This window comes from Etheostoma spectabile, chromosome 11, assembly GCF_008692095.1.
Source record: "Etheostoma spectabile isolate EspeVRDwgs_2016 chromosome 11, UIUC_Espe_1.0, whole genome shotgun sequence".
NCBI lineage: Eukaryota > Metazoa > Chordata > Actinopteri > Perciformes > Percidae > Etheostoma > Etheostoma spectabile.
The window spans coordinates 10,911,062-10,937,081 of record NC_045743.1 but is presented as its reverse complement, the minus strand read 5'-3'; the positions used below and the strand labels follow the sequence as shown (position 1 = coordinate 10,937,081).

Here is a 26,020-nt window from a genome sequence, read left to right as displayed (position 1 = left end):
CATCATGTGGAGCAACAAAATAAAATTACAGCCATTCACCAAATGATTACCTTAAATAATCATCACATTAAAGTTTGTCATACTGTCCCAAATACAGTGAACCAGGTATGAACCAGTCTGAAAGGTAATTGGCTGGATTTTAACAGCATTAACATTTCTTTTTATTCTTCCTGTGCTCCCACATAGACCTCATCGCTGTATCAGCAGCTTCCAGTCCTACTCCACCTTTAGCTCAGAGAACCTGTCAGTGTCTGACGGAGAAGAGGGAAACACCAGCGACCACTCCCACAGCGGGCCCCTGGAGAGGATGAGTACCAGTCAGGAGGAACACCTGGATGAGCTGCTGTCGCACACACCGGAAATCCCCATCGACATCTCCACCCAGTCAGACGGCCTCTCTGACAAGGAGTGCGCCGTCCGCAGGGTAAAGACCCAGATCTCACTGGGTAAACTGTGCTCTGACGAACACAGCTATGAGGTCAGTACTGTGGATGTGTGTGGTCCCATCATGTTAGCTCTATAATTTTAGTCAGGCTAGCAACGATCAAGTAATAAACATTGCAAAACAGTTGCCTGCTGCTGAATCTGTCTTTTCTTTCAAATTTTTCTCCCAGAATCCACTACAGTTTAGGGATTCAGACTGTGATACGTCAGAAGCAGAGTGCTCCGATGCCACCATTAGGAACAACAAAAGCGGGGCTCCTTCCTCGTGGTAAAACCCACCCAGAGGATCGGTTCTGTTTTTTCCTGGAGGCCATCGTGTCCCACTCTGCCCTGCAGAAAATACAGCAATAAGAGGACGACATTGTAAACAAAGCTTCCTATAGCCAAGTCCCATGCAATCTCTCCCGGAACCTCTGCCAGAACTACCCTTCCCTTTATAAACCCTCATCCCCCCCCCATCTCTAGCACAGTATCCAGGCAACCCATGGCAGGGATTCCCTTTTGAATGATAATGTACAGTAGATAATGTAACATTTATAATTTATTTTTGTCTGAGTATTGAAGGAAAATTCAGGACATCTTTAAATTCTCTGATCTGAACAGAGAAAAACGGACTATTTGAAACTGAGCATGGGCTAAGTGTGTGTGTTGATGATGATGATGATGATGATGATGAGAAGGAGGATGTGTTGAAGTGCTGATGTGTGTCACTACAAGCCTGTTGATCTGGCTATCGTTGCTCTCAGCATCTTACTGTTTTAGACCGAAATCCCCAACCAACAAGGACCCCCTCTTACTAAAGTTGGATCAACCTGCTTTATCATGAGGTGATAGCGCAGAGCCCCAGCACCCTGCCTCACTGACTTCCATCCCATCCCCAACCTGGTGAGTTGGGGAACAGGGGGCTCTTGAAAGCAGTGTGAACACCAGCATGAACAGCCTGCCTCGCAACCAGACTTCCTCCCTCCCTCCCTCCCTTAGAAACCACCACGTGTCTAGTCTTTCATCGAGATCCCCGCTGAACTTTTCCAAGCATGCTTGTGTAGCTTGCAAAATGCAAACGCTGCCAGAAGACTGCATGAAGCAGACAAGCTAGCAGAGAAACAGAGCTGAAAACTCAGCTGACCGCTAAGGAGAAGATAAAAAAGAGACTTCCTCTGTGAGCCAGCTCATCCTTCTCCGTAACACGTCATCATCAATCAGATGTCATGACCAGAGTTGTTTAGGGAGGTGTGTGTGTGTGTGTGGCCCTTTCCTCTCCATTAGACATTACAGTTTCAAGTCTCATTGATGTCTCTCAGGGTTGTTCGAGGACTGTAAGAAACTGGACTGGACCAATTATTATATATATACATAATATGGACCATACAAGAATATTAAAAAAGGTTTTACAGATAGCCTTGATGTTCAACCCTTTATTTGTGTAACAGACAATAATGGTATGTAGACACACAGGATTTTACTTGCAATCCAGGTGCAGTATCCCATTTCTTAAAATCACGAGGTGCATCGTCTCCCATTTACAATGTCTAGCAGGGTACTTTCTCTGTCTTATCCGCAGTGTCCAAAAATAATAATTGTTGTGCTGTAGTGAATAAAACAGCAATAATGTAGGTTGGCGCTCAGGTGAGAAAGATGTTGCTTGCTCAGGATCCGGGGCATCTAGCTTGCTACACGCAATACAGTGGCTGGCTAGAGAAGAGCAGCATGTCAAACAGCTTATTATAGATGCTATCTTTTTAAATTTTAAATTTAGGAACTCGTTTCTGGGGGATTGATGCTAAGGTTTTATGTTGCCGATTGGGAGCAGGAGCAATATGTCAACAGCCACTAGGTGGTGACAGTTACAATGACTTTGCCTGGTGTTGTGGACATGGACTGGCTCCTTTACTTTCTTTCTACCCAAGATACATTGGGCATTTCCGCCTTTAATGGATAGGACAGCTCAGATATGAAAGGGGAGAGAGAGGGGGAAGACATGCAGGAAACAGTCACAGGTCGGACCTTCTGCATCGAGAAATAAAGCTCAATATATGTGTGCCTGCTCACCCAGCTGATTTGTCCGGCCACGACCCAAGATAATTTCTGTTTCCCATTACCATCCACATCCTAAATCCCAGCAATATTACTATTTTTGACTAGTTGTCTTTGAATAGGGTTACTGCACCTGTGAGAGCTTTATTTTGTATCCCTACAAGAGTGTTTGTCATCCATCTTAATGATTCTGCGGTTAAAAAAAGTAGCCAGCCAGGGTTGAACTTAACAATAATGATGTCAAGTGTGTGTAGATGGCTGAGATTCTAAGTTGGGAATAAAAGCCAGAGACAAGGCCACAGAGCAATAAAGCTGCTCTTGGTTTGCAACAACCTCATCTCAGTGTTAGTTACTCCTGTACGTAAACATCTGTAAATGTAATGTAATCTGTTTTTGTCCTCTCTCTATAACGTATCACACAGCTCTGACAGAGCCTTCTGTCACTGATGACCAGCGTGGTTGAAAATAAGCAGGACGTTCTTTCATCTGTATGACATCAGTATTGACCACCGCAGGAGTGTGTGAGTCATGAGAACCGAGTATCACAAGGTGAATCGAAAACTGTACCGATGGATCAATTACTCTTTTGCTTGAAAGCTCTGGAAGCGCTTACACCCGGTTCTGAAAGCAGCGGTTGCCTTTTCTCGAGCCTCCTTCAACCTTCTTCACCCTGTTTATGTATGTGTGAAATAACCTAGTATATTGTAATGACTGGGTAATCCGATCAAGCTGTTAATAGGTCGTCTTATTGGCATATTATCCTATGAAATATATGATTGTTGTAAAGTTTTAATTCAATTTTGATTCTTTTTTCTTTTCTTTTTTTTTTGTAGCTGGCCTACATGATTATTTAATTAATTTATTATGAATGACTGGTAAGGTTTGTGTTCTTTTTAATTTCGGGCAGCTTTAGAAAAGTTATTACCTATGATTTTTCCTGAAAGTATTATTTAAAGGAAGCACAATAAATTGGTATCAGAAGAGAACAGTATTTGTATGGGAGAACAAAAGCATTGTCATATCATGGGCATCATTTTGGTTTTTGTGACCCTGCGGGGAACTATTCATCATTTAGATGATGAAGTATTGATTTTTCATCAGTAATTAACAGCATCAGGCATTCCTAAAGTTTTTTAGGCTATAGGGAATCAATTCTAATACAAACAAAAGCCAGTCCGTGGACTCTCACAGGAGGGTAAATGAGACGTTAAGCCTGAAGGCATGTGTGATGCCGACTTCTGTTTTTCTGCAGAGATCCCTGTCTCTCATTTTTATTCAAAATACCAGTGACTTACATCTGAATTTCTGTGAAATTGTCTCTAACTGTAGACATCATGTTGCCTCATCCCATGTATTTAACATCTGTTTCTTTGTTACTCTAATTTCCAACTCCCTTTTTTCCATTGAATGGCATTATGATCAACCAATCCTGTCTGTTTCCTGTATTATCCAGTGTACAGTGGGTATCTGGGAATAAAATCAGAGCAAACAACTGCATGGAATAAATGCTGATGTACTGTACCCAACACAATGTGGTCTGTCTCTTCTTTGACACAATAGATGCTTGTTTAATTTTGTCTTATTAACTATACCCATAATTTATAGATTTTTAGAGAATAATTCCATGCATGTTTCATGTGTATTCATAGAAGCTACAGTACCTGTAGTCCCAATGGTTTTATATAACACCAATGTAATCAGAGGTGTCAGGTAACTAAGTACAAATACTTTGTTACCTTACTTAAGTAAAAATTTTGGGTATCTATACTTTACTGGAGTAATTATTTTACAGCAGACTTTTTACTTCTACTCCTTTAATTTTCACGCAATTATCTGTACTTTTTACCTACTGCTTATATTTCAAAAATAGCCTCGTTACTATTATTTCACTCCGGCTTGTTTTCATTCTGGTTTGTCATCGTTCATAAAAACTAAAAAAACAACAACACAAAAACCTATCAAGATGAATCACACCATCCGGGTGGAGTGAATCCGTTGCCCTCTCAGATTCCTGCATCTAAGCTTGGATGTACATTTACATTCCAGAAGTAGATCTACAAATCACTCTGCAGGACTTCTGTAAAGTGTAAACTCCTCCTCAGATTGTTAAAATATCCAAATTCCCAGAAACAATGCTGAGGACTTGACTGGTTGCTATAGACCTGATATGATGATTTTAAAATTGTAATTGTTTTTAGAGCAAAACTTGGAGGCAGAGCTAATGATTTAATATTTTTTGTCAAACCAGTTTGAGTGCAGGCCTACATTAGCTGGTACAGAATGCAAGAAATTACTGAATTAGGCAATATAAAAAATAAAAGCCTTAATTAGGGCCCTTAGATTATTTTGCTCCTCAGTCTCAGTAGCCACTATAGTGAAAACTGTAGAAAAATACAATACTTTTATATTAATACTATTCATACTATTAATTTATTTTACTATGTATAGGCCTACTGACACAACAAATACACTTTGGGTCTTCTCTTGCTTCACTGGCCTGATTATATTGAACAGGGAGAGGTTTCCTATCTATTTCCCTTGCTAGTTATACATAGTTCAAGGTCTATACATGTTTCCTCTGATGGGATTTTTTTGCGCAACAACCCGTTGAATTTAGTACGGGTTGGACGTGCTGTTCACCTCGGGCTCGGCGAGAAGGCGGGGTTAATGACGTAAGACTTGTTAAATCAGGAAAAGAGTTTTCCGCACGGTGCGGGATTGTGAAGTGAATGCCCACTAGGACCCTCCCAGTGAGCTCTCCTCTGAACAGGGCGGAGGTACACTGGGAACGGCTGCAACTATGCTCAAGTTGAACCTACTGCTAACGAGGAAGTAACACCTGTCCCATGTTTAACGGTACCTAAAAACCGAACCGCATAATCAGGCTAGTAAACGGATCGTTCTTTATTTCCGTCCTGTTTCCTCGTCGTACGCTGAGGGGGTCAAAATGTCCTCGATGGACTTGGAGAAACTGAAGATGACGGGAGCTGGTCGAGCCATGGCAGTGCTGACCAGCGGTGGAGATGCACAAGGTGACTCAAACCAAACTAAACATTAGTTAGCAGCCTTTAAGTGTGGAACTATAAGTCACTTAATTGCTGTAATTAAGGTACTGTTTTAAGGTACACTTTCTGCTACTTTAGACTTCTTTACTAGCCTACAACCCAGAGACAAATATAGTATTTTGACTACACTACACATTTAGGTACTACTGGTTACTTTGCAGATTCAGATTAATAATACAAAACATGATCAACATATCAATAAAATAAGACTTTATTGTAAAGTCCACAGGCTGAAATGTGCCATTATGCATAATACATACTTTTACTTGTGGGACTTTAAGCACACAGGTATTGTTTTGTACCTTTTCTAGAGTAAAATTATGAATGCACTTGTAACAGACTGTGGTAGGCCTACTGTACTAAATCTGAGTACTTCCACAACTGGTAACTCATACAGTGTCCCTGACACCCTGTTCAAGTAACGCTTGTCAAGGACTTTGGTTACTGTCTCCACAGAGCAGATGGCACCTTTGTTGAATAAGAGATAATGAAGTGATATCCTCAGCAGTGTTTGATTTCCTCATGCAGGGTAATTGTGTAACAGCTTGTGTGTAACGAGAAGCAGAGGTGAGTCTAATATTTTTATGCAACTATCCTCAACCCAGGGATGAATGCCGCTGTCCGAGCTGTGACCAGAATGGGCATCTATGTGGGGGCCCAGGTCTATCTTATTTATGAGGTAAACTAGCTGTTTGTATTAATATGACCTCATTAAACATTACTTAGGTCTTTGTTTAGGCTTGCTTGAGCATCCCACATTGTTCTTTTTAAAACTAACATATCTTTTTGGAAAAACTTCTTTTCAGGGATACCAGGGCCTGGTGGATGGGGGAGACAACATCAAACTGGCACACTGGCACAGTGTGACCAACATCATCCAACAGGTAGGTTAAAATATGACCTTGTATGTCAAAATCGCTTGTGAAAAGGCCTATTACGCTTCAAAGATGTAGTAGGTAAGACTTTCTGTCGTATTTGCTGAAACTGAGGCTGCGTCTCAAACCTCCTACTTATACACTTCAAACACTTAGTTTAAGTATATAGTGTACATAACGCAAAAAGTCAGTCCACTAAAAGTATCCGGATGACCCCCCCCCCCCCCCAAAACGGTCAAAAACTTCAGTGTGGAACGATGGACACTATGTGCACTAAACCTGCTCCATCTTGACAAAACAGAAAGGGGAGGGACCAGGGGCGTTGACCGGCAGCTGATTGGACAAACGCATCACATGGGTCTGGCTTCTCCTGGATGTCACAACTAAGCTTAATGGCGGCCAGATGGCTGTTCGTTCAGAATACAATGTCAAATTTTACGAAAATAGTTCACCAAAACGTTTTTCTGAAAACATTTTAAGCGAGAAATAGGCCTTACAGTTGCAGAATCTGTCTCTTTTGATTGACAAAGGTCAATTTAATAGATTTTTATCAGATTTTGAGAGGCGGCAAGCCGAGCCGACTCGTCATTTCCGTTAAGTTTTTGAACATAAGTGTTCCTTTTGGGACAATACTAACCATCGAAAGTGGGCATTACAGCAGTAAGTGGTCAGTGCACATTAGCAGTGTATTGACGGAAGAATGCGAAATGAGACACAGCCTGACCCTATGTTTGAGTAGAACTACATGAAGCAGGTCATTAAAAAACCAAATCTAGCTCCTCCGGCACCACCTACAGCCTGTAGTGCGATTTTTTTAAATATCTACCGCTCCCTGTTCAGATGCACCAATCATGGCCATGGGGGTATCTAACTGCATGTCAATCACTGCTCATGCACACGCATTCATTCTCCCATGTGGGGGGAGGGGCATAGGAGACCGTTTGGGCTTTAGCAGAAAGGGGGGAGGGTGTTCAAATTCTTTGGCTAAGTTCTGGATCTTCACAATCCTACCTACAGCACCTTTAATTGTTTTCTAATTTAGAATTTGTTTGGTAAATATCTCTTTCTCTTTCTCTTTTTTTTTATGGATTTAATAGGAATGTTTTTTTCATCCATCTCCTCTAATCTCTTCTCTTCCTGCCTGTATAATACTGATTAGAACCTGGTCAGGGGCCTTGCTGCATGTGCTTTAAGCCTGAAAAAGCTGAAAGTTGCGCTATTCAAAAGGAAATTATTAGCAATTGAACTGTCCTTTTTGGATTAAGTTGTCTTGAATTCATGCAGCAAATGTATTGAAGTGCATGTGCTACTTGTTCTACTGTTTGTTCTTTATTGTTGCGTTTAACCGACACCATACCATTCAGATATGTCCAGATTCTGTACAGCACTGGTTTCTCTTCTTTCTTTCTTTTTCGCTTATGGACTTGCCTTGAAGCCAGTCTCTACTCACCAGTAGTGTCAGGATCAATGTTTATGAATTCTGAGCAGTTCAATCAAAGAGTAATTTGAGAGTAAGTGTTTTTTTTTTTCTTCTTATTTCCTATTGTAGTAATGATCCCCTTAGATTGATCTTCTCTGACTCTGTTTCCAATTTCTGCTCACATTTCATCTAATTTGAATCTTCCATTTTAGATGTCTGATGTGTCATATCACCATGTAACAATGCCATCAGTAGCCAGTGTAAAAAGAAGAGGGATGTGAGACTTGAAATTTTTCAAAGATTATAATGTCCCGTTTGTCTTGATTTGGTTTGTCACTTGGTGTCTGATGTCTCTGCTGCAGGGTGGCACTGTGATAGGTAGTGCCCGATGCAAGGCCTTCACAACTCGTGAGGGCAGGCTTGCTGCCGCCTTCAACCTGGTGAAGAAAGGTATCACCAACCTCTGTGTGTGTGGTGGAGACGGCAGCCTCACCGGAGCCAACGTTTTCCGCACTGAGTGGAGCGGTCTGCTGGATGAGCTCGTACAGAAAGGTAAAGTGCTCTCTTTGTCAACTTGTCGCGGAGCCTTGAAAAATAGTTAACCTTCATTACATCCTCATAATATAGGAAACAAAACAGTAAATACAATTTAATTCAATGCCGAAATACTCTTTCAAGGCATCATTTCATTGTCCAGGGTATATGATCGACCTGTATCCTTATAATACAATGCCTTTATTCACCCACAAAGTTAGCATTGATGTTTATGAATAATTCTGTAGTTATATGAATGTTTCCCTTTGCTTTGGTGTATATAATAGGAAGCTGCTAGTCTAACATATACAGCAATGTGTGTGTTACTTCAGGAAGGATCACAGACACTCTAGCCAGGCAGCATGGCCATCTGAACATCGTGGGGCTTGTGGGCTCCATCGACAACGACTTCTGCGGCACTGACATGACCATCGGAGCTGACTCTGCACTGCATCGCATCATGGAGATAATTGATGCTATCATGACCACTGCACAAAGGTCAGACACTGTGATAGTGAACAGTGGCAGCACTGAAGCAACTAGTGTTTCATCAAAGCAATTATTATCAGGTCACTGACATGGGTGATATTCATTTGTTCAGTGATGAGTAAATAAGTTATATAATATGAAGATATAACAAGAACACAGTAGTAAATGCATATGTTTATAACAGTACATAGACACCATCTGTTTTGAACCGTTATTCGGACAAAATGTGCTCAGAGAAGTGATAACGGGCATATTTCACAAATTTATAAAAAAAATGTTTTTAATGATAGAATGTAGTAAAAAAAATAATAATTAGTAATTGTTAGTGAAAATAATTGTTTTGTACCTGCATAGTGTAATGAATGAATCCAATCATCTAAGCCTAAGTTTTGTTAAAACCCAACTCCCCCATTCAAGCCTGTTTGGAATTTGATCTTGCCTGGACTTGCTGCCTTGCCTTGCTGCTTAGGTTTTATTAATATTGGTGTGTACCTCCTATAGCCACCAGCGCACCTTTGTTCTGGAAGTCATGGGGCGACACTGTGGGTGAGTTCCACTCTGACAAATTTTCTTTCTTTCATAAACTGCTAGCGAATTATAAAAATGGTTCTATTATTCCAGATATCTGGCTTTGGTGTCAGCACTGGCATCTGGGGCGGACTGGCTCTTTATTCCAGAGGCTCCTCCTCAGGAGGGCTGGGAGGACCATTTGTGTTCCCGTCTAGAGGGGGTAAGACACAAAATACAGTCAAGTCAAGACTGTATATTAGCCCCAGGAACATATGTATATTTGTATTCACAGTTAAAGTCACTCAGTTTTGAAATAGGAGAAATATAGACATGCTTTTGTCTTCAAGCATTTCAGGAATAGAGGCTGAATTACCTCTCTTAAAATATGGGACTTAAAAGCAGGATTGTACTAACTGACTTACTGGCTATTGTGTTTGTATCTGTTTACCTCCAGAACCGCGTAACGGGGTCAAGACTCAACATTATAATCCTTGCAGAGGGAGCCATCGATAGAAATGGCAAGCCCATCACCTCAACTTATGTAAAAGACGTAAGTTTAAAGATCTGAGGGCTGGGGCTGATTGATAGCAATGTATGAAACAACTGCTTGTGATGTAGAACTATCATTCAAATGTAAACAGGCAAGGCAACTAGCAGAGCGCAGTATAGTTCACAACTGAGAGCAGTATACTTCCGTGTTCAGAGTTTCCTCTCAAAGGACTTTTCTCTCATAGAATGTCAGTAGTGTATGCATGGTAAATGACAAACCCGTGATGTACTGAAATGCTCCCATGTGTGTTTGAAGCTGGTGGTGAAGAGGCTGGGTTATGATACCAGAGTGACAGTGCTCGGTCATGTTCAGCGAGGAGGAACTCCTTCAGCATTTGACAGAATACTGGTGAGTTGGACAACATACTGAATACTGTTTTTATACTGCAAAAATGCAGGTATGACACAAAAACAAAAATTACTGTCATCATCGATATGACTGATGCGTAAGAGGTGATGCTCTGCAACTTATGTTATCTATGCATGTAAATGCACTTGTACAGCATGGACTCTATTGTGTTTGTAGAGCAGTAAGTTGGGAATGGAGGCGGTGATTGCCCTGATGGAGGCCACTCCCGACACCCCAGCCTGTGTCATCGGCCTGTCAGGTAACCGTGCTGTACGTCTGCCTCTAATGGAGTGTGTGGAGATGGTGAGTCATTCTACTCTCTTCTATAATTGATTTTAATGGACATACTAACAAACAGTGGGAGGTTGCTGTATTTTTCAATTGTACCGTCATTTGCAGACTAAATTGGTGCAGACGGCCATGAACGAGAAAAGGTTTGATGAGGCTGTCAAACTGCGTGGAGGGTGAGAGCTGAGATGTTTTTCATATACAATAGTTATCAATAGGTATCATTATATTCCAGTGAAAAACTGCTTTGTAAGCCCCTTGTAAATATATCATCTATTCATATTAATTTTATCATGCACACAATTTATTTTAGGTTTTTCTATGCACACGATAAACAAGTCCAAGATAAAAATAATGATTTGCTTGCAGGAGTTTTGAGAACAACTGGAACATCTACAAGCTTCTGGCCTTAAAGAAGCCCATCCAGTCTGAGGTAAGTCTCCCTAACATGAACACACACACACACACACACACACACACACACACACACACACGCAGGTTTGTGGCTCTATCTTTGTGGAGACCCTTCATTGACATAATGCATTTACTAGCCCCTTACCCTAACCTTAACCATCACAACTAAATGCCTAACCTTAACCCTTACCCTTACCCTCACCATAACCTAATTCTAACCTTAATCCTAAAACCATAACCCTCAAACAGCCCTTTAAAGTTGTGGGGTCTAGCATTTTGGCCCCACAAAGCTGTCGGGACTGGAAGTATACTGAACTCCTGGTTTTTGGACCCCACATATATAGTTAAATAGGACCACACACACGCACGCGCACACACAGTATTATTATTCACAAGCAAAAGAATTACAACATTTCAGCACAAATGTGCTTTTTAATATCTGACTCATGTTCCCCCAGAGCAATTTCTCCTTGGCTATTCTGAACGTGGGAGCTCCAGCTGCGGGGATGAATGCAGCGGTGAGGTCTGCTGCAAGGTTAGCGCTTTCTCAAGGACACAAAGTCTACGCTGTCCAGGATGGCTTTCAAGGACTTGCCAATGGAGAGGTGAGGGCTTCTACTACTCAGTCTTTACCACAGTGCGGTTGATTTTAGCAACAGGGAACCTGTATGAGACTGAGTGGAGACTGTGCTGACACCTGTCTGTCTGCAGCTTTTTGAGATGGAATGGCACACTGTGGCGGGATGGACAGGCCAAGGAGGCTCACTGCTCGGGACAAAACGGTGAGCATCTGGACACTTTGATTCTATAATAAGAACATATTTAGTCACTCTTAAGTACTCCAACAATTTAGTATTGTACTTTCATAACGTTTGGGGACTTTGGGGAAAAAACAGGCTGAAATGAATGCAGGAGAGGCTACAATTAGACAGTATGACAACATATACAATTTGTTTATTATCAGAGATTTTGTCATCTCATTTATACTGTTTTATGGATCCCTGACATATTCTTGGGTGTACTGGCCGCTGAAGGCAATGTGAAAAATCAATTACAGTAGCAGGTCTGCATTATAGCTAAGTTGGAGTTTCATCATTTTTGGATAAATACGACAAAGTACTTTGATTTGTCGGGTTTTTAATTTGCTAGATTAGCTAAATCAAAATGTTATATTACAAGAAAATCCTTCTCACAATATACATTACTGTTTTACTATTCCTACCTTTTTAATATACCAAATGATCTATGCTGGGACAGAGGATTTTATCAATATTGTGTTACAATGTCCAAAATCCTCATCAGCTTACAGTTCCCATAATGTAACATCTCCTAGTGACTAGCAAAATGTAAAATTGTCAGTGTGCCTCTCAAAGTGATTTTTGATTTGTTTCATGCCCTATTTCAGAACTCTTCCAGAAAAACACATGGAGAAGATTGTGGAAACCATCACCAAGTTCAGTATCTCAGCTCTGCTTGTAATTGGAGGGTTCGAGGTATAAGAACAACCATTCAAAAAAACAGAAATGCAGTACCTGTATTCAATTGTCAATATTGAATCTATCTGCCGGTGACTTTTAAAGGGATACGCAGGTGTGCTGCAGCTGTTTGAAGCCCGGAGTCACTATAATGAGCTTTGCATCCCCATGTGTGTAATCCCTGCTACAATCAGCAACAACGTCCCTGGAACTGACTTCAGCCTGGGAGCAGACACGGCTGTCAATGCTGCCATGGAGGTAATGCTGGGCAGGTGGCAAATCAACTGTGTGACTTTTGATGTTTCAGGATTAACACGAATAGAGACTAAACTAAACCAAGCCAGTCATGTTATATGAGCTGCTGTACTAATAAGGTACACATTGAACTTTGTATAGTTAGTCAAAACAAGGGTGGCAGTGAGTTTATGGACTTGTAGATTTTAACTTTGAGAGGAAGTAGACAGAGATAGTCAGAACTCTAGTTTACACAAACACACTGCATTATGGGCTCTGCAACTGTACACAGTTAGTGGTGGGTGTTGATGTTGACTCTTTCTTCACTTCCAGACCCACACTTTTGACCTTGCCTTCAATTGCCAATGTCTCCTTTCACACTGCCATTTGGATTTCTTCTTCAGGGTTGCGACAAGATCAAGCAATCTGCCTCTGGGACCAAGAGAAGAGTGTTTGTGGTGGAGACTATGGGTGGGTTCTGTGGATATCTGGCAACCTACACTGGTATAGCTGTGGGTGCGGACGCAGCCTACATCTTTGAAGACCCCTTCAACATCCAAGACTTGAAGGTAAGACCAAAAGAAAAGAAAAACCTCTGCTGTTTTTTTTCTTTTCGTCTGCAATGTTCACTGCTTTCTGTCACTTTAATGATCTGGCCTTTTGACAGACCAATGTGGAGCATTTGACTGAAAAGATGAAGAAGGATGTCCAGCGGGGTCTAGTACTGAGGTACATAACTTCTCACTCATTTAGCCACACAGAGCAATGCAAAAGCTAATAAAAAAAGAGAGCCATTGAAACAGCAGCGGCTTCAGAGTGAAAAAACATTACGGCATACATTGATGTTAAAATGTATACAGGTTGGCAGGACAGTCTGAAATGTTTTGCGTGGTCTTTCGCTGGATGTTTTGTTGGTGAATGTGAGATATTCGGGTCACGCGTGTCTCATCTTCATATCAGAAACAAGGAAGTTAATTTGGCAACGTACGTGTGACGTCAACCCGTTCTCACTCCTGCTTGGTCATTGGCTCTCAGAGTCACGTACTGATACAAAGTCTGGCACGTGGGACTGCTGGGATTGGTTGAAGTCGCGGGAAACTCCGGTTATTGGTTAAATGTGCGGAAAAGTTGCGGTGATTGGTCAAAATTGCGGGTCACACCAAAGTCGCATGATTGGTTTAATATGCGTGAATTGGCACGATCGCGAAATCCTGGAGGGACTGTTTTAATCTACATTCCATCAGTACATCACCTTAGCGTGTTAGCATGTTAAAATTTGCTAAAAACAAAGTTCTGCTGATGCTGATGGGAATTTTTGTAGTTTGCAGGCATTTGGTCATAAATTAAAGAATTGGACAGACTGTACGCTTTGACTTGATTATAGCGCCGTATTTTAAGTGAGGATTGCCAAAGTCAGTAGAAGTTATTATTGTTTGTACAAAGTTTCATGGCAATTGATCTAGAGGTTGTTGAGATATTTTCAGTCTGATTTCTTGTTTACATTGTTGATCATTTTCTCTGTCACAACAGGAATGAATATTGCCATGAAAATTACACTACAGATTTCATCCATAGGCTGTACTCATCAGAGGGAAAGGGCATCTTTGACTGCAGAGTCAATGTGCTGGGACACCTTCAACAGGTACAAGAGCCACTGACCCTGGCAAAACACAGCTTAAGAAAGATTTCCGTTACAGTGACTCATATACTGTGAAGAGACAGAGTCTTGCACTGTAATTAGACTCCATTTGTCTGTCTGTGCTCCAGGGAGGCGCACCTTCTCCCTTCGATAGAAACTTTGGCACCAAGTTGGGTGTGAAGGCTATCCAGTGGATTTCTGAGAGATTGACTGACAACTTCCGACAAGGTACAGTTACTGTATTAAAACATAGTTTACATAAATGAATTGCTCAGAAACCCCAGCAATGTATTGATTCTATTGTTTTTTTCCTCACTAGGCCGTGTGTTCGCCAACTCACCAGATACAGCATGTGTGCTTGGCCTCAACAGGAAGGTCCTCTCATTCATCCCTGTCACTGAACTGAAGGATGTGACTGATTTTGAGTAAGCCATGTCACAGTTATATAATAACAAGAATTTGGGATAAATAAGCCTTAATAATTTCATTTATGTCTGTTTTTTAGGCACAGAATGCCCAAGGTCCAGTGGTGGTTTAATCTTCGGCAAATGCTAAAAATGTTGGCCAAGTACCAAACCAGCTTCAGTGAATATGTCCCAGGTGAGCTTGAACATGTGACTCGACGCTCCATCAGCATCGACTCTGGCTTCTAGGCTCTCTTAAATAAGAGTTTACTCGCTGCACTTTCTTTTAAAGCACCCATATTATGCTCATTTTCAGGTTCATAATTGTATTTTGAGGTTGTACCAGAATAGGTTAACGTGGTTTCATTTTCAAAAAACACCAAATTTTGGTTGTACTGCACATTGGCGCAGATCTTGTTTTCACCTTGTGTGTTTATTTCTCTGTTTTAGCTACAGTGAGACATCCCATTTCTATTCTATCTTTGTTGGGAGTTGCACATGCGTAGTAGCGAGGTAATGATAGCATCAGCTAGATAACTCTTTCTCCAACTTTGGTCAGTACAAGACAGGATTAGCTGGGAGACTTCTTCTAAACCGCTGGCACTTGAGATATACCTGCAGAACAAGGACATGGACGTAGTTCTTTTGTAGATTATGGTGAACTAGTGTGTGTTGTAGCAGTGTTTTGCCATTGAGAACAAGTTAGCATGCTAGCGCTAGCATGTGCTGTGGTTAGCCTCCTCATCTCAGCTAGTGATGTAGAAAGCCGAGCAGATTTTGAACAGCTCACTCGGAGACTGAAGGCAGGACACATTCAGAAACCTGTATCTCACTCAAAACAGCATGGATAGTTTTTTTTTTTACAAGTTTGTATGTGCGTACCAGAGACACAAAATAACACCCCAAATCCAAGAAAAAGGGATTTTTTTTCATAATATGGGTACTTTAACCTTATCTGTCCAACCTTTGTTCTTTCGCAGACCACATACTTTAAGTGTTTTTTTAATCCGCTGCTATGCATGTAGACCTTTAAAGCCAGCATTAATCTCAGTCTATTGTCAGTAACATAGGAGTTACAGTATTATTAAATAATGTAAAAACTATTAATTGAATGAGCATTCAATAGAGCAGAATTTGCTATTCTTTTGTGCCAAGCCTCTGTGTAGTCAAATCAATGCAATAAAAAGTCAAGCAGGTGCCACAAAGATGAAATTGTATTAATTACCTACTAAATATATAATATAAAGCAGCTTGTGGTGTGGATTTATATAATTTGATCGTAAACCTAAAGTGAAAGAATTATGCATATCCATGTGATTCCGCAATAAATGAGAGCTACTACATTTTTTGGAGCATTTTCATTTACACAAAAGTAAAGTAGTCTAGTGGTTGGCTTGAGATTGTGATTGGTGCTTTAACTCACTGTGTGTCAGAATGGGACTGTGGCTAAGTTTCCATCCACTCGAATTATCTGAAGTTTGGTAAAGAAACTCATGCGAATAAAGCTGGTTAACATGGGTTTCCATACAACGGCTTTAAAGCCAACAAAAACCTGGGCATAACAACGTCACATGCTGTTTTACGATCAAATCAGTATATCAAATTGAGTTGAGACATTTTAAGGTGTGTCCATTCATTTTCGCACTGAATCGCATTCAAGCAAACAAAGAGACACGTTTTGCTGTTTGAGCGCCTTCCATTTACTCCGACGAACGTCCCACGGATTGTCGTAACCCATTTCCTTCACAAGTTCCTGATAAATTATGGCGTTTCTTAGATTTAAATAGATCTAAAATAGCTGTTATATTTTCCTCAAATTAAATTCAATAAAGTGTCTCGTCTCCTCGTTTGTCCACTTCCATCCGTCTTTGTTGACTCCCGCCATGTGTGCAAACAGAGCGGAAATACTGGGCGGAAATTAACTAAAACTTCCTCTTCTTCGTTTTGTGGCGGGTTGCAACCATAAAATGATCTGTAATTTAATCGCAATTCATTATTTGGCAAATAATGTTTCCATCAGCATTTATTGCGTAAGCTGTATATCGAGCAAGATAAAATCTGATGAAACCGAAAGTATTTCCTTTGAGTTAATATTCATGAAATTCCATAGAATTTTACTTTTTCCATAAGGCATTTTTCATTTGATATCACTTAATTCGGATAAAAACGTGTGGATGGAAACATAGCTAGTGAGTCATTGGACCAGTGTGGTGATTATTTTCTTTTAATTATACACTGTGAAGGATTGAAACACTGCTTCTGTTTTTAATGAATGCAAACTGAAGCAATACACAAAATATGCAGTTTATTACACAGTGTAATAAACTTCACAACTACTATATGTATAATAGAGAAAGCTGTAAAGAAATATAAACATATGTTGTGTATTATTTTGATAATAATGATAAATCTTCAATAAAATGTCATTCAACTGTGAAAATGTTATAAATGTGTTATTTTTAGTGTAAATAGCTTTTAAAATGTCATATTAAGTTAAACAGACACAAAGAAATAACAAACCGAAACAAAATCCTACATGGCAAACTTTTTCAACTGTTGAAGTTGTATTATAGTGGTAAACCATGAACCCTTAGCAAAGGTATTTGTCATTACCTACTATATAAGAACATTAACGAAGAAAATAAGTAACAAACTGGTCTTACAAACACAATTTTCAAACAAATAATTCAGCATTTCAGATGTTTTTCTTCCAACTCTTAAAAGTTGAATGAAAATGGAAACTCCTCCCTGGTGGTATCTTTGTTAGTTGCCTGAGGGCTCTTGGGAGTAAAGGCAAACTGGAAGTCTTCAATTTGCTCTGGTTGGCCAAACAAGAACTCTGGACCTGCAAAATCATATACAGTACATACCTGTAGTTCAAAGCAGGCAATACACATCACACAAATGGAGAGATTTGATACTTACAGGTAGCAGACTTTGATTCTGTGGTTTTCTGAAAAGAGAGGAACATAGTTTAGTATTTTTGTTGTACTAATACTGTATAAACGAAAGAGGATTTACAGTAAAAAGCGGTACCTTCTCGTTGAAAAAAGAGCTGGTAAAATTGAAAGATGACTCCTGTAAAGAAACTGGGAGGTAATTCCAAAACTAAGAAACGGGTCTGTCAAATCCCTTATTCCATGTGCTCGCTCCTCACCTCATCCTGTGGCGAGCACACGTCAAATCCAAACCCAGAGAAGCCCGGGGTGCTAGGATCAGAGTTCAGAGAGAACAGGAAAGCTGGAGATTTGGGATGAGAGGTGCCTTGATGTGGGGAGCTGGCATGGCTAAAGCTGAAGTGAACAAATGAAACAGTTCTCAGTGGCTGTCCTGACAGTGATTCAAAGTGTTGGACAAGTCAGAGAAGGCCTTACTTAAATGGGAATGATGGGGTTGAAGGCACGGCTGTCATTCCTGCCGGGGATGACTGAGGATTTGTCTCTTGAGATGATGAGAGAGGAAAAGCAGTGACTTCCTCGTTGTCCTCTTCACTTGGTGCCTGCTCTTTATCAATAACTACCTTTTCCCCCACCTCGTCCTCCTCTGCCTCCTCCATAACTGATACAGTGGGCTGCTGTTCATATGCATAAAAACACTGCGAGTGTAAAAGTATTCCAACCGGAAAAGTTGAATTGTCTGAAGTAGCATTTACAACATACAACAAATTTCCAGTTACATAAATCAATGCAAAAAAAAAGGTAAATAGAATTTCCACTGCAACATCTCTTTACATACACAATGTAATTAGTTAGTCAAGTATTTCAGGGACCTTGACGGAAAGAGCTTTCATTGGCGGTCATACTTTGGTAGGAAATAGTTCTCAATGAAAACTGTAAACAGTGAAATCTGTGGATTATCGTCGGTTATTTGAGTACACTTGTAGAGACAGGTTTAGACATATTGTCCAAATCCATTCAGCAGACGCCTAGATTACCTGACTTTTAGGTGTGTGTGTGTGTGTGTGTGTGTTGTGTGTGTGTGTGGTTTATATATATATATATATATATATATATATAGTAATTTTAAAACCAAGGGGACTAAGAGGCCATTTGAAGGACAGTCTATGTATAAAAGATAACATTACCAAGACTTGGTCCTCTTGTCCAGTTTCCTGCTCCTCAGTGTGCATCTCATCTGGCTGTGTTTGCTCTAAGAAACACCCAAAAAGTAACATAAACACCCAGACATGGCATCTTGTGTATAACGTGTTGGTATTAAGTGAACTACATAGCAGGGTTTCCGCTACTTACCATCCAACGGATGACATGACCACAGTTCACTGCTTTCTATTTCTGGGGAAGGGCTGAAGGCGGTAGTATGCTGGACCTTGTTTTCCTCATGGATTTCTTCAGTGTTTGCCCCTGTGGAAGTTCTATGACGATTCTGCAAGATCTGTTTAGATTTATCAAAGTGGCTACAGGACATGCTGAAACTTTAACAAGGCATTAGTATTGAGTACCTTTGACTGGTTGAGATGAAGAGAAGAGATGTCAATGGAAAAATTATTTTCCTCCTCTGTCTGAGGTTTCTCTGATTCAGCTTTTGGCTGTTGGCCAGAAACACTATAAAGAAAAGTGAACTCAAACAGAGAAAAACAGAGCTTTGCTAAATGCTAGGTGTCATAATTATTTGTTATCTATAAGAGTCACAGAAAGATACCTGTCTGGTAGTTCCTCATTGGATGAAGAATTGACTGCTGGACCTGGTCAGGCAGAAATTTAATTAACGGTATCAAGAGCTGTAAATATGTCAGCTCTACCAGAGCAAGTTGATAAAAAAAAAATGTTTATTACCAGCAAGATGGTACAGCTCCTTCTGTTTCATTGTTATTTGCTCATCACAAGTCTTGATCCTATACTCAATCTCCTCTTTTTCAGCCTGCAGCGTGAGGAGCTTTTGAGCAAGAGTATTTTGGTGATAATATTCTTTATGCAACTGGAATGTCTTCCTGTAGCTTGCAATTCTCTCTTCGTAGACTTCCCTTGTTGGGTTACAAATGAAAAACAGTTCAGCATTGTTAATTATTGCCCACAAAAATATATGAAGTGCAATTAAACACCACAGCTAACTGAGCCTACGTGTCATGGTTGAAGCTGGCTTTTCTGCTTTCCAGTTCTGCTTTCAGTGTCTGCTCATACTGAAGAAGCAGGCTGTTAGTCACCTTCATGCTAAAGTTACATGGATGACAAGCAGTAATATAATGAATATCAAGACTTCACTGTACTGCTTATGTTGTTATTTTAAATTAAATTGTGTACTATCATCAACTTGGTCCAACATAGTTTGTCCCATTTATTACCTAGTAATCATACCTTCTGGCATTTGCTTTATTATGTATCACAGTGTTCTGTTTCACCCTGATTTCTTCCTCAAGTTTCTTGATATCTCTGTGGATTGTTTCAATGTAAGACCTCCTCTCAGCAGTATCAGCTCTACAAACTGGTGACAAAAGTGAACACTTGGACACATCAACATTAAATTATTCATGTTATTCATTCATTAATACTGTATATGGTAAACTACGTATGTACTTGGTAGCCTGTCTTTCATACGAAATGTCTAGCTAGTACATTACCTTTAATTTGTTGGTTGATTTCATTCTTCTTTTGGGAAAGCTCCCGAGTTTGAAGAGCTGTCAAACACAAACAACAATTATCTTATTTCGAAAGAACTACTATCTATATCATTATAAGTGATATAGCTAAGTGTTATTATCTCCTTTCCTGAATTAGCTAGTTGGACCCCCAAAACTAGCGTTAGCTAGATTTTTACTCACAACGGCATTAGCCAAGCAGCTAAAGTTAAGCTAACGGTAAAACTTGTACTTAACTTAGCTAGCTCGATACATTGAAAGCCAAGCAAACAAAACTACAACTATTAACCTAATGAACTCAATAACTAGATAAACTCACCAAACTGAAAGAGGAGGCTGTCAATAGTATTAACGTTCAGAGAATGTTGGTCGTTCATTTTTAGACCAGTCTACATTTGCTGCTGCTGCTGTCAACGGTTCAGACGTTTCCTAGCTAAAAGAACGGTATTAATTAAAATCGATTACTGGTGTAATTAGGCATTCATGTCATAACCCATTATTTTAATTGGGACAGTTATAACGTTATACGTATTATTTTAAATGTCACTTTCTTTTATAAAGAATTCTTTTGGGCGAAGACGTCAAAGGCGAGAGAGGGGCGGGGGAATGACATGCAGCAAAGGGCCGCCGGTAACCCGGGCCTGCTGCGTCAAGGAAACCTACACATGGGCGCCCGCTCCACCATCTGAGCCATTCGTGCACCCTTAATTGTCACTTTTAGCAAACCTCTGCACTAGCTAGCAATTTAAAATTATACACAGGAAGGTGGTTTTGAGTTCGTTAGAATTGATATTCGCATATATATCAATTAACGTTTGCTATGCTAGCTGCAGGTGATCCCAGGTGATGCACCTGCTGTATCACATATCACATGGCTGTATAAAGAAATTGACTAGTGTTTTGTGCATTCTAGTTATTGCGCATACTATCTCTTTACTGCAATTAGCTTACGTAACATGTAGTTTGCGCTGCTAGCTAATTAATTAACACCTAAACTAGTTAGCCTATATGGACCATACTGTAGCCAGAGTATTAATAATAGCCAGTCTATGATCATGACGCATCGCTGTGGAGTAACGTTAGCTATAGTCTGGCAATGCGAGACTAGACAAGACTATAGCTTGCTAGCTAGCTGGCTTTAGGCTAAACTTTTTAACATAACGTACACTGATGATGTCGTATCACTTAAGTATTTCACTACTCAAATAAACTTTACAAAACATACGGCGCCCAGAGCACATATGAATAGTGAAATGTTGTGAAAAGACATGTTCGTATGATATTTAGCTAGACACGTTAACGTTAGTTCTTGTGCATGTTTTTTTTTTATACATGGCAGTCAGGCTCTTTTAATACATCCATGCAGCCAGGAGGACCATGGTTGAGGGGCGGGTTTAGTGCTATTCTGGAAATCCTTTTGCGTAATGTTAGCGCATCTGTATCGGCAAAAAACACAGCGATGTGTGGCTCTGCCGCTTCGCACACTGTATATTTTATCTAACCTAGTCAAGGTAAGATTTAATTTCAATTGCAGTTCTATTTAGAGTTTATACATGTTGTTCAATGTCCGTCGGCTGGCGTCTGCAGACAAAAGAGCGGACATGGGTGGGATTTATATGGGAGGGGATCAGCTGTGCGAAGAATGGATTGCATTGTCGATTTCACCTCCATCAAATGATGCATTCTTTTGGAAATTCCTCGCAATCCGTCTATCAATTTTGTATTTTTTATGTCATTATGTCCGTAAAGGAGTGGAACGATAGACTGAGCTCGCATATCCACAGAGTAGCCTATCGTTACGCTGTCATGCAAAAGCGAGACAACCCCCCTCTTTGAAGAAATCTACGCTTTGTTTGTCATCAATCTAGAGCGATTTATTCTCTGTCTATTCAGATGCATAATCCCATTAGATGAATGATATTGATGAAATTAATTTAGTAGATTTTTTATTAGTCATCATCACTGAAAAAGTGACTGCTGAATCTAGGCCAGGATTACTGTACAAGTGAGTGCTTTATTGTAACTGTAAAAAAACAAACCGACTCTCCCTCTTTCTCTTGGTGTGTGTGTGTGTGTGTGTGTGTGTGTGTGTGTGTGAAATCGTCATTAGATTGAGCACTTCAACATAATGGGTGTGTGCTGCACAGGACTTTACTGTTAGTCTTCATATATAACCCATCAAAAAGTAGCCTAAGAGTTAAAAGGTTTACTGAATCAGGTGAGAATATGGCACAAGTAGAGGAGTCTCACACTGAAGGAGAGGGTAGCCCTCAGATGATTTCCTTAAGATCAGACGTATCAGGGAACCACGTGGACGATGGAGAAGTGGGACCCTCAATAAGGAGGAAAAGGAGAAAGAAGAAAGACCCGCGTCCAGAATCCTTTATTGTTTACCGCTCTGAAATGGAGAGGGCACCTGGAGAGGACCAAGGCGGCGAGGAGGGAGCAGAGAGGAGCACAGAAGAGGGTGCAAAATTCCTCTGCACACCTACAGGAGAAGGTGAGAGGGGTGTCCGATTTATAGGATGTAAATCATGCCACTTAAGATTACTAAAGGAAAGGGCAGTGATTTGTTCAACATGTACAGTGCAATTTCCTCTATGCACATTGACTACATGTTAAAACTATAGAAGGATTTAAGGTATTAAAATCATCAGTATGGATCCTTGGAAATAATAAAATATGTTTGCACTGTAAAATTTTTAGTTAACCACATTTCTTGTTTGCTTGCCTTGCTATTTTCTTTTTTTGTTGTTTGTCATATAGATAACTGTCTTTCTCTCTTAATTATCTCCTAACAGGAGGATGGAGCCTTCCTCCAGACAGCCGCTACGTGACCCTGACAGGCACCATCACCCGAGGAAAGAAGAAGGGTCAGGTGGTGGACATTCATCTCACTTTGACGAAGAAGGAACTCAGGGATCTGGCTAAGTCAAGGGAGCGTCTTGATGCAGAGTGTGAGGCGGGAGAGGGCTCCAAACGCAACTGCGGCTTAGGTGTGTGCCAGGGACCCCATGTCGTCCTGTGGAGCATCTCCTTCCTCCTCTCCTTCATAACCTCGTTCTACTACGGCACTCTCACCTGGTACAATGTCTTCCTGGTGTACAATGAGGAACGAACGTTCTGGCACAAGATTACAATATGCCCCTTCCTCATCATCTTCTACCCCATGCTCATCATGCCCATGGCGCTCTCTCTGGCTCTATATTCCGCCGTGGTGCAGGTGTCTTGGGCCTTCAGTGAGTGGTGGCAAGCTGTGAGGGACCTGGAGAAAGGCTTCTGCGGCTGGGCCTGTGGGAAGCTGGGACTGGAGGACTGTTCCCCCTATAGCATAGTGGAGCTGCTTGACTCTGATACTGTTTCTGGCACTCTGCAGAGCAAAGCCCCCAGTGAACTTGCCCAGACATCATCAGTGTAAAGTGTGGGCATGTGGGATAGATGAGGGGGGGGGGGGGCTGAGGTCCAAGGCACATTTAGGCCAAAGTCTCATTTAACTCAGTCACGGGAAAGTCAATTAAAGTCGTTTCACAATACATTTCTGTAAATAACAACTAATCAAACACTGCCTGAATTGTCCTAAAATGCTGAACTATTGCTACAATTTTTTTAAAGAATTATTGGATCCATATCACTATAAGTTATTCCTCTGAGCAAGGGAGTGGTAATGGTTTTTTGTCACATCACTGAATCCTACTCATAACATTTTGAGACATGTAGGCCTTGGTGCCTCCTGTAGTAAAGTATAGATAGACTGGCTGTGGATACACACAATATTTTGGTCTTCTAAAGTTAAACCAAGTTTCACTTCATCTGTAAATATCTGTAACTAAATGTATTAAGTTTAAGAGAGGATGCATTTCAAAGGCAACACTGTCTTGTTTTAACTCATCATAATCGCTCTGGGAAGTATTGAATTTGAAGTAAGGCTGGATTACCAACTGGGAAAAGTGGACAACTCCCCCAAGGGCTCCATGTATAAATTACTTTGTGGAAATTAGATTACTGATTTGATTGGAAATATGCACAATTGAGAAAAATATTGACTAAAACAATAAGCACCTTAAGATAAGTAATGTCTTGTTAAGGGATTCTGTGTCAGCATCTAGTTTTTAAAGGGTAATGAAGGAGTTACTTTATATTCATTGATTTGTGATCATTTTTAGAAAACAATGGAAGTGTGTGGCTCAGATAAATAAGCTACGTCAGGCTTCGCTTGTTAGAAGGATTAATCCAATGTAGATTTTGGCCTTTCATAGGTTTTGTTGACAATACGGAAAATATTGAATATTACCAGCTTCATCCTGTAATAACTGTATTATTGTGGATGGTACGGTGCTTACCTGGTGCATATACCTAAAAAGATGTGTTTCATCAAGAAGTACGCCAGCATGCATGTGTGTCTGGGCATAGAAGCTGATTATATTTAAGCTGCCATGTGTTGCTGCTGTGTGCTGTCACCTAAATGTACACATCAAGTACATAGGACATAAACAATGTACAGCGGAAGAGGGGTATCTATTTTTTGGCCCATCAGTTCAGCCATAATTTGAAGCCATAGTCAGAACAAGCTGACACACAGTCTTTTTTTCACATTGAATGCATCCTCCTCACAGATATTTGTGATCTTAAACTACTTGTATAGTCTTCATAGTTTTGTTCCACACACAAGTAAAATGAAGTTCACTGTAATTTTCTACCTGGGAATTCCTGTTACAGTTCCACAGTCATATTTTGAATGTTGATTTAATTTATTTTAAATATTTATGTCTAGTACACTTCCTGAAATTGTTGCGCCTAGGTGTTTTATTTGAATTAATTAAGTCAATTAGGTTTAAATATTTGGTGATTCAAATGTTTATGATCAGATTGGCTGGTTGGAGTTATTGAATTTTGTTTTCATACAGACAGAGACATGGATCAGTGTTTGTGGATTGAGTCTGTATTAAACAGTACATGTTCTGAAACCACAAGATGCAAAGTAAAGAATTACTCAAAGGAAATAAAGTGTTTGTCATTACATCCCTACTGTATGTGAACATTTATAAATCTACATTGTGGAAAAGAAAACAAGCAGGTCACTATTGCTTGTGTGGTTTATAATATCCTAGAAGACCAAGTCAGCCTATAAACCTGAATAATGCACACCAGATGCAGATGGCTGTCTGGGGTTTGGGTGCTTTGAGATCTGATTATTGGCACCCTGGTGTCACACTGGGATATGCTTACTGAAGAAAATCCATATGCCCAAAAACAGACAAAGGCAATGCCAGGGTTAACACCTGTATATCAACTTGTACTTGACAGTTTAACGGTCTGATTGTGTTCAACTAATGTTAAAACAATTCAAGGTTACAGCACAGAACACCGGGGCGGCCTCCAGCTCACCCAGTAAGAGGATGAGGCCTTTTCAGTTGTCCGGGTGGGGTTCAAATCCGACCTGCGGCCCTTCGCTGCGTGTCATTCCCCCATCTCTCTCCCACCTTTCCAGTCTATCCACTGTCACTCTGAGACAAAGGGGAAGAAGCCCCGAAAAATAATCTTAAAAAAAACACAGAACACGGTCTATGGGTCAAAACCTCATAAACAAGCCAGTAAAAACATTTGGGGGAGAGTGAGTGTTTTGGGTTGACTAAGTATTTTGTATTTTTATTGATCATTGTTTGTATTTATACGTTACTCTTATTTAATTGTTATTATCTATTTA

General features: G+C 40.3%; 4 protein-coding genes and 1 long non-coding RNA gene across 16 annotated transcripts in view; 3 read left to right on the top strand and 2 right to left on the bottom strand.

Annotated features, from left to right (window-relative positions):
* Positions 1 to 4,004, top strand: part of map3k13 (mitogen-activated protein kinase kinase kinase 13) — a 29,120-nt gene extending 25,116 nt beyond the window's left edge. For all 5 annotated transcript variants that reach the window (XM_032529042.1, XM_032529046.1, XM_032529044.1 and 2 more), the window contains 2 exons: positions 187 to 478; positions 615 to 4,004. In XM_032529042.1, the coding sequence (XP_032384933.1) occupies positions 187 to 478; positions 615 to 716 (394 nt within the window). In that variant the 3' untranslated portion in view covers positions 717 to 4,004. The remainder of the gene's footprint in view (positions 1 to 186; positions 479 to 614) is intronic.
* A 1,188-nt stretch (positions 4,005 to 5,192) lies between these two features.
* pfkla (phosphofructokinase, liver a) lies at positions 5,193 to 16,066 on the top strand. Of its 3 annotated transcripts, none has more exons than XM_032529056.1 (23): positions 5,193 to 5,510; positions 6,149 to 6,222; positions 6,350 to 6,427; positions 8,201 to 8,390; positions 8,705 to 8,870; positions 9,363 to 9,407; positions 9,483 to 9,591; positions 9,826 to 9,921; positions 10,177 to 10,269; positions 10,447 to 10,572; positions 10,669 to 10,733; positions 10,927 to 10,990; positions 11,430 to 11,576; positions 11,683 to 11,753; positions 12,377 to 12,464; positions 12,552 to 12,704; positions 13,085 to 13,249; positions 13,348 to 13,409; positions 14,211 to 14,322; positions 14,448 to 14,547; positions 14,639 to 14,744; positions 14,825 to 15,006; positions 15,647 to 16,066. In XM_032529056.1, exons 1-22 carry the CDS (start codon positions 5,426 to 5,428, stop codon positions 14,970 to 14,972), a joined length of 2,343 nt encoding a protein of 780 aa, XP_032384947.1. In that variant the 5' UTR covers positions 5,193 to 5,425; the 3' UTR covers positions 14,973 to 15,006; positions 15,647 to 16,066. The 3 variants fall into 3 exon arrangements, with proteins under 3 accessions (XP_032384947.1, XP_032384946.1, XP_032384948.1); XM_032529055.1 differs by having other exon boundaries at positions 14,825 to 15,011; positions 15,667 to 16,066; XM_032529057.1 differs by lacking the exons at positions 5,193 to 5,510; positions 6,149 to 6,222 and adding an exon at positions 7,516 to 7,583 and having other exon boundaries at positions 14,825 to 15,011; positions 15,667 to 16,066.
* LOC116697715 (uncharacterized) overlaps positions 6,671 to 26,020 on the bottom strand; it is a 20,528-nt gene continuing 1,178 nt past the window's right edge. The window contains exons 2-3 of the long non-coding RNA XR_004334038.1: positions 20,999 to 21,001; positions 6,671 to 7,137 (exon numbers count right to left, since the gene is read on the bottom strand). This is a non-coding gene — a long non-coding RNA (uncharacterized LOC116697715). The remainder of the gene's footprint in view (positions 7,138 to 20,998; positions 21,002 to 26,020) is intronic.
* LOC116697693 (protein SIX6OS1) lies at positions 16,926 to 20,965 on the bottom strand. Of its 5 annotated transcripts, XM_032529077.1 has the most exons (15): positions 20,868 to 20,965; positions 20,636 to 20,749; positions 20,299 to 20,355; positions 20,036 to 20,162; positions 19,802 to 19,891; positions 19,517 to 19,704; positions 19,383 to 19,425; positions 19,183 to 19,285; positions 18,974 to 19,115; positions 18,808 to 18,872; positions 18,098 to 18,297; positions 17,881 to 18,016; positions 17,760 to 17,801; positions 17,649 to 17,676; positions 16,926 to 17,568 (listed from the first exon to the last, which is right to left on the bottom strand). In XM_032529077.1, the coding sequence occupies exons 2-15, from the start codon at positions 20,691 to 20,693 to the stop codon at positions 17,441 to 17,443; spliced, it is 1,407 nt and encodes a 468-aa protein (XP_032384968.1). In that variant the 5' UTR covers positions 20,694 to 20,749; positions 20,868 to 20,965; the 3' UTR covers positions 16,926 to 17,440. The 5 variants fall into 5 exon arrangements, with proteins under 5 accessions (XP_032384968.1, XP_032384969.1, XP_032384971.1 ...); XM_032529078.1 differs by having other exon boundaries at positions 18,098 to 18,294; positions 20,636 to 20,928; XM_032529080.1 differs by having other exon boundaries at positions 18,098 to 18,294; positions 18,974 to 19,106; positions 20,636 to 20,926.
* On the top strand, positions 20,733 to 25,337 carry tmem169b (transmembrane protein 169b). 2 transcript variants are annotated; one of them, XM_032529104.1, is made up of 3 exons: positions 20,733 to 20,760; positions 22,427 to 22,816; positions 23,118 to 25,337. In XM_032529104.1, the coding sequence occupies exons 2-3, from the start codon at positions 22,543 to 22,545 to the stop codon at positions 23,732 to 23,734; spliced, it is 891 nt and encodes a 296-aa protein (XP_032384995.1). In that variant the 5' UTR covers positions 20,733 to 20,760; positions 22,427 to 22,542; the 3' UTR covers positions 23,735 to 25,337. The 2 variants fall into 2 exon arrangements, with proteins under 2 accessions (XP_032384995.1, XP_032384993.1); XM_032529102.1 differs by lacking the exon at positions 20,733 to 20,760 and adding an exon at positions 21,656 to 21,827.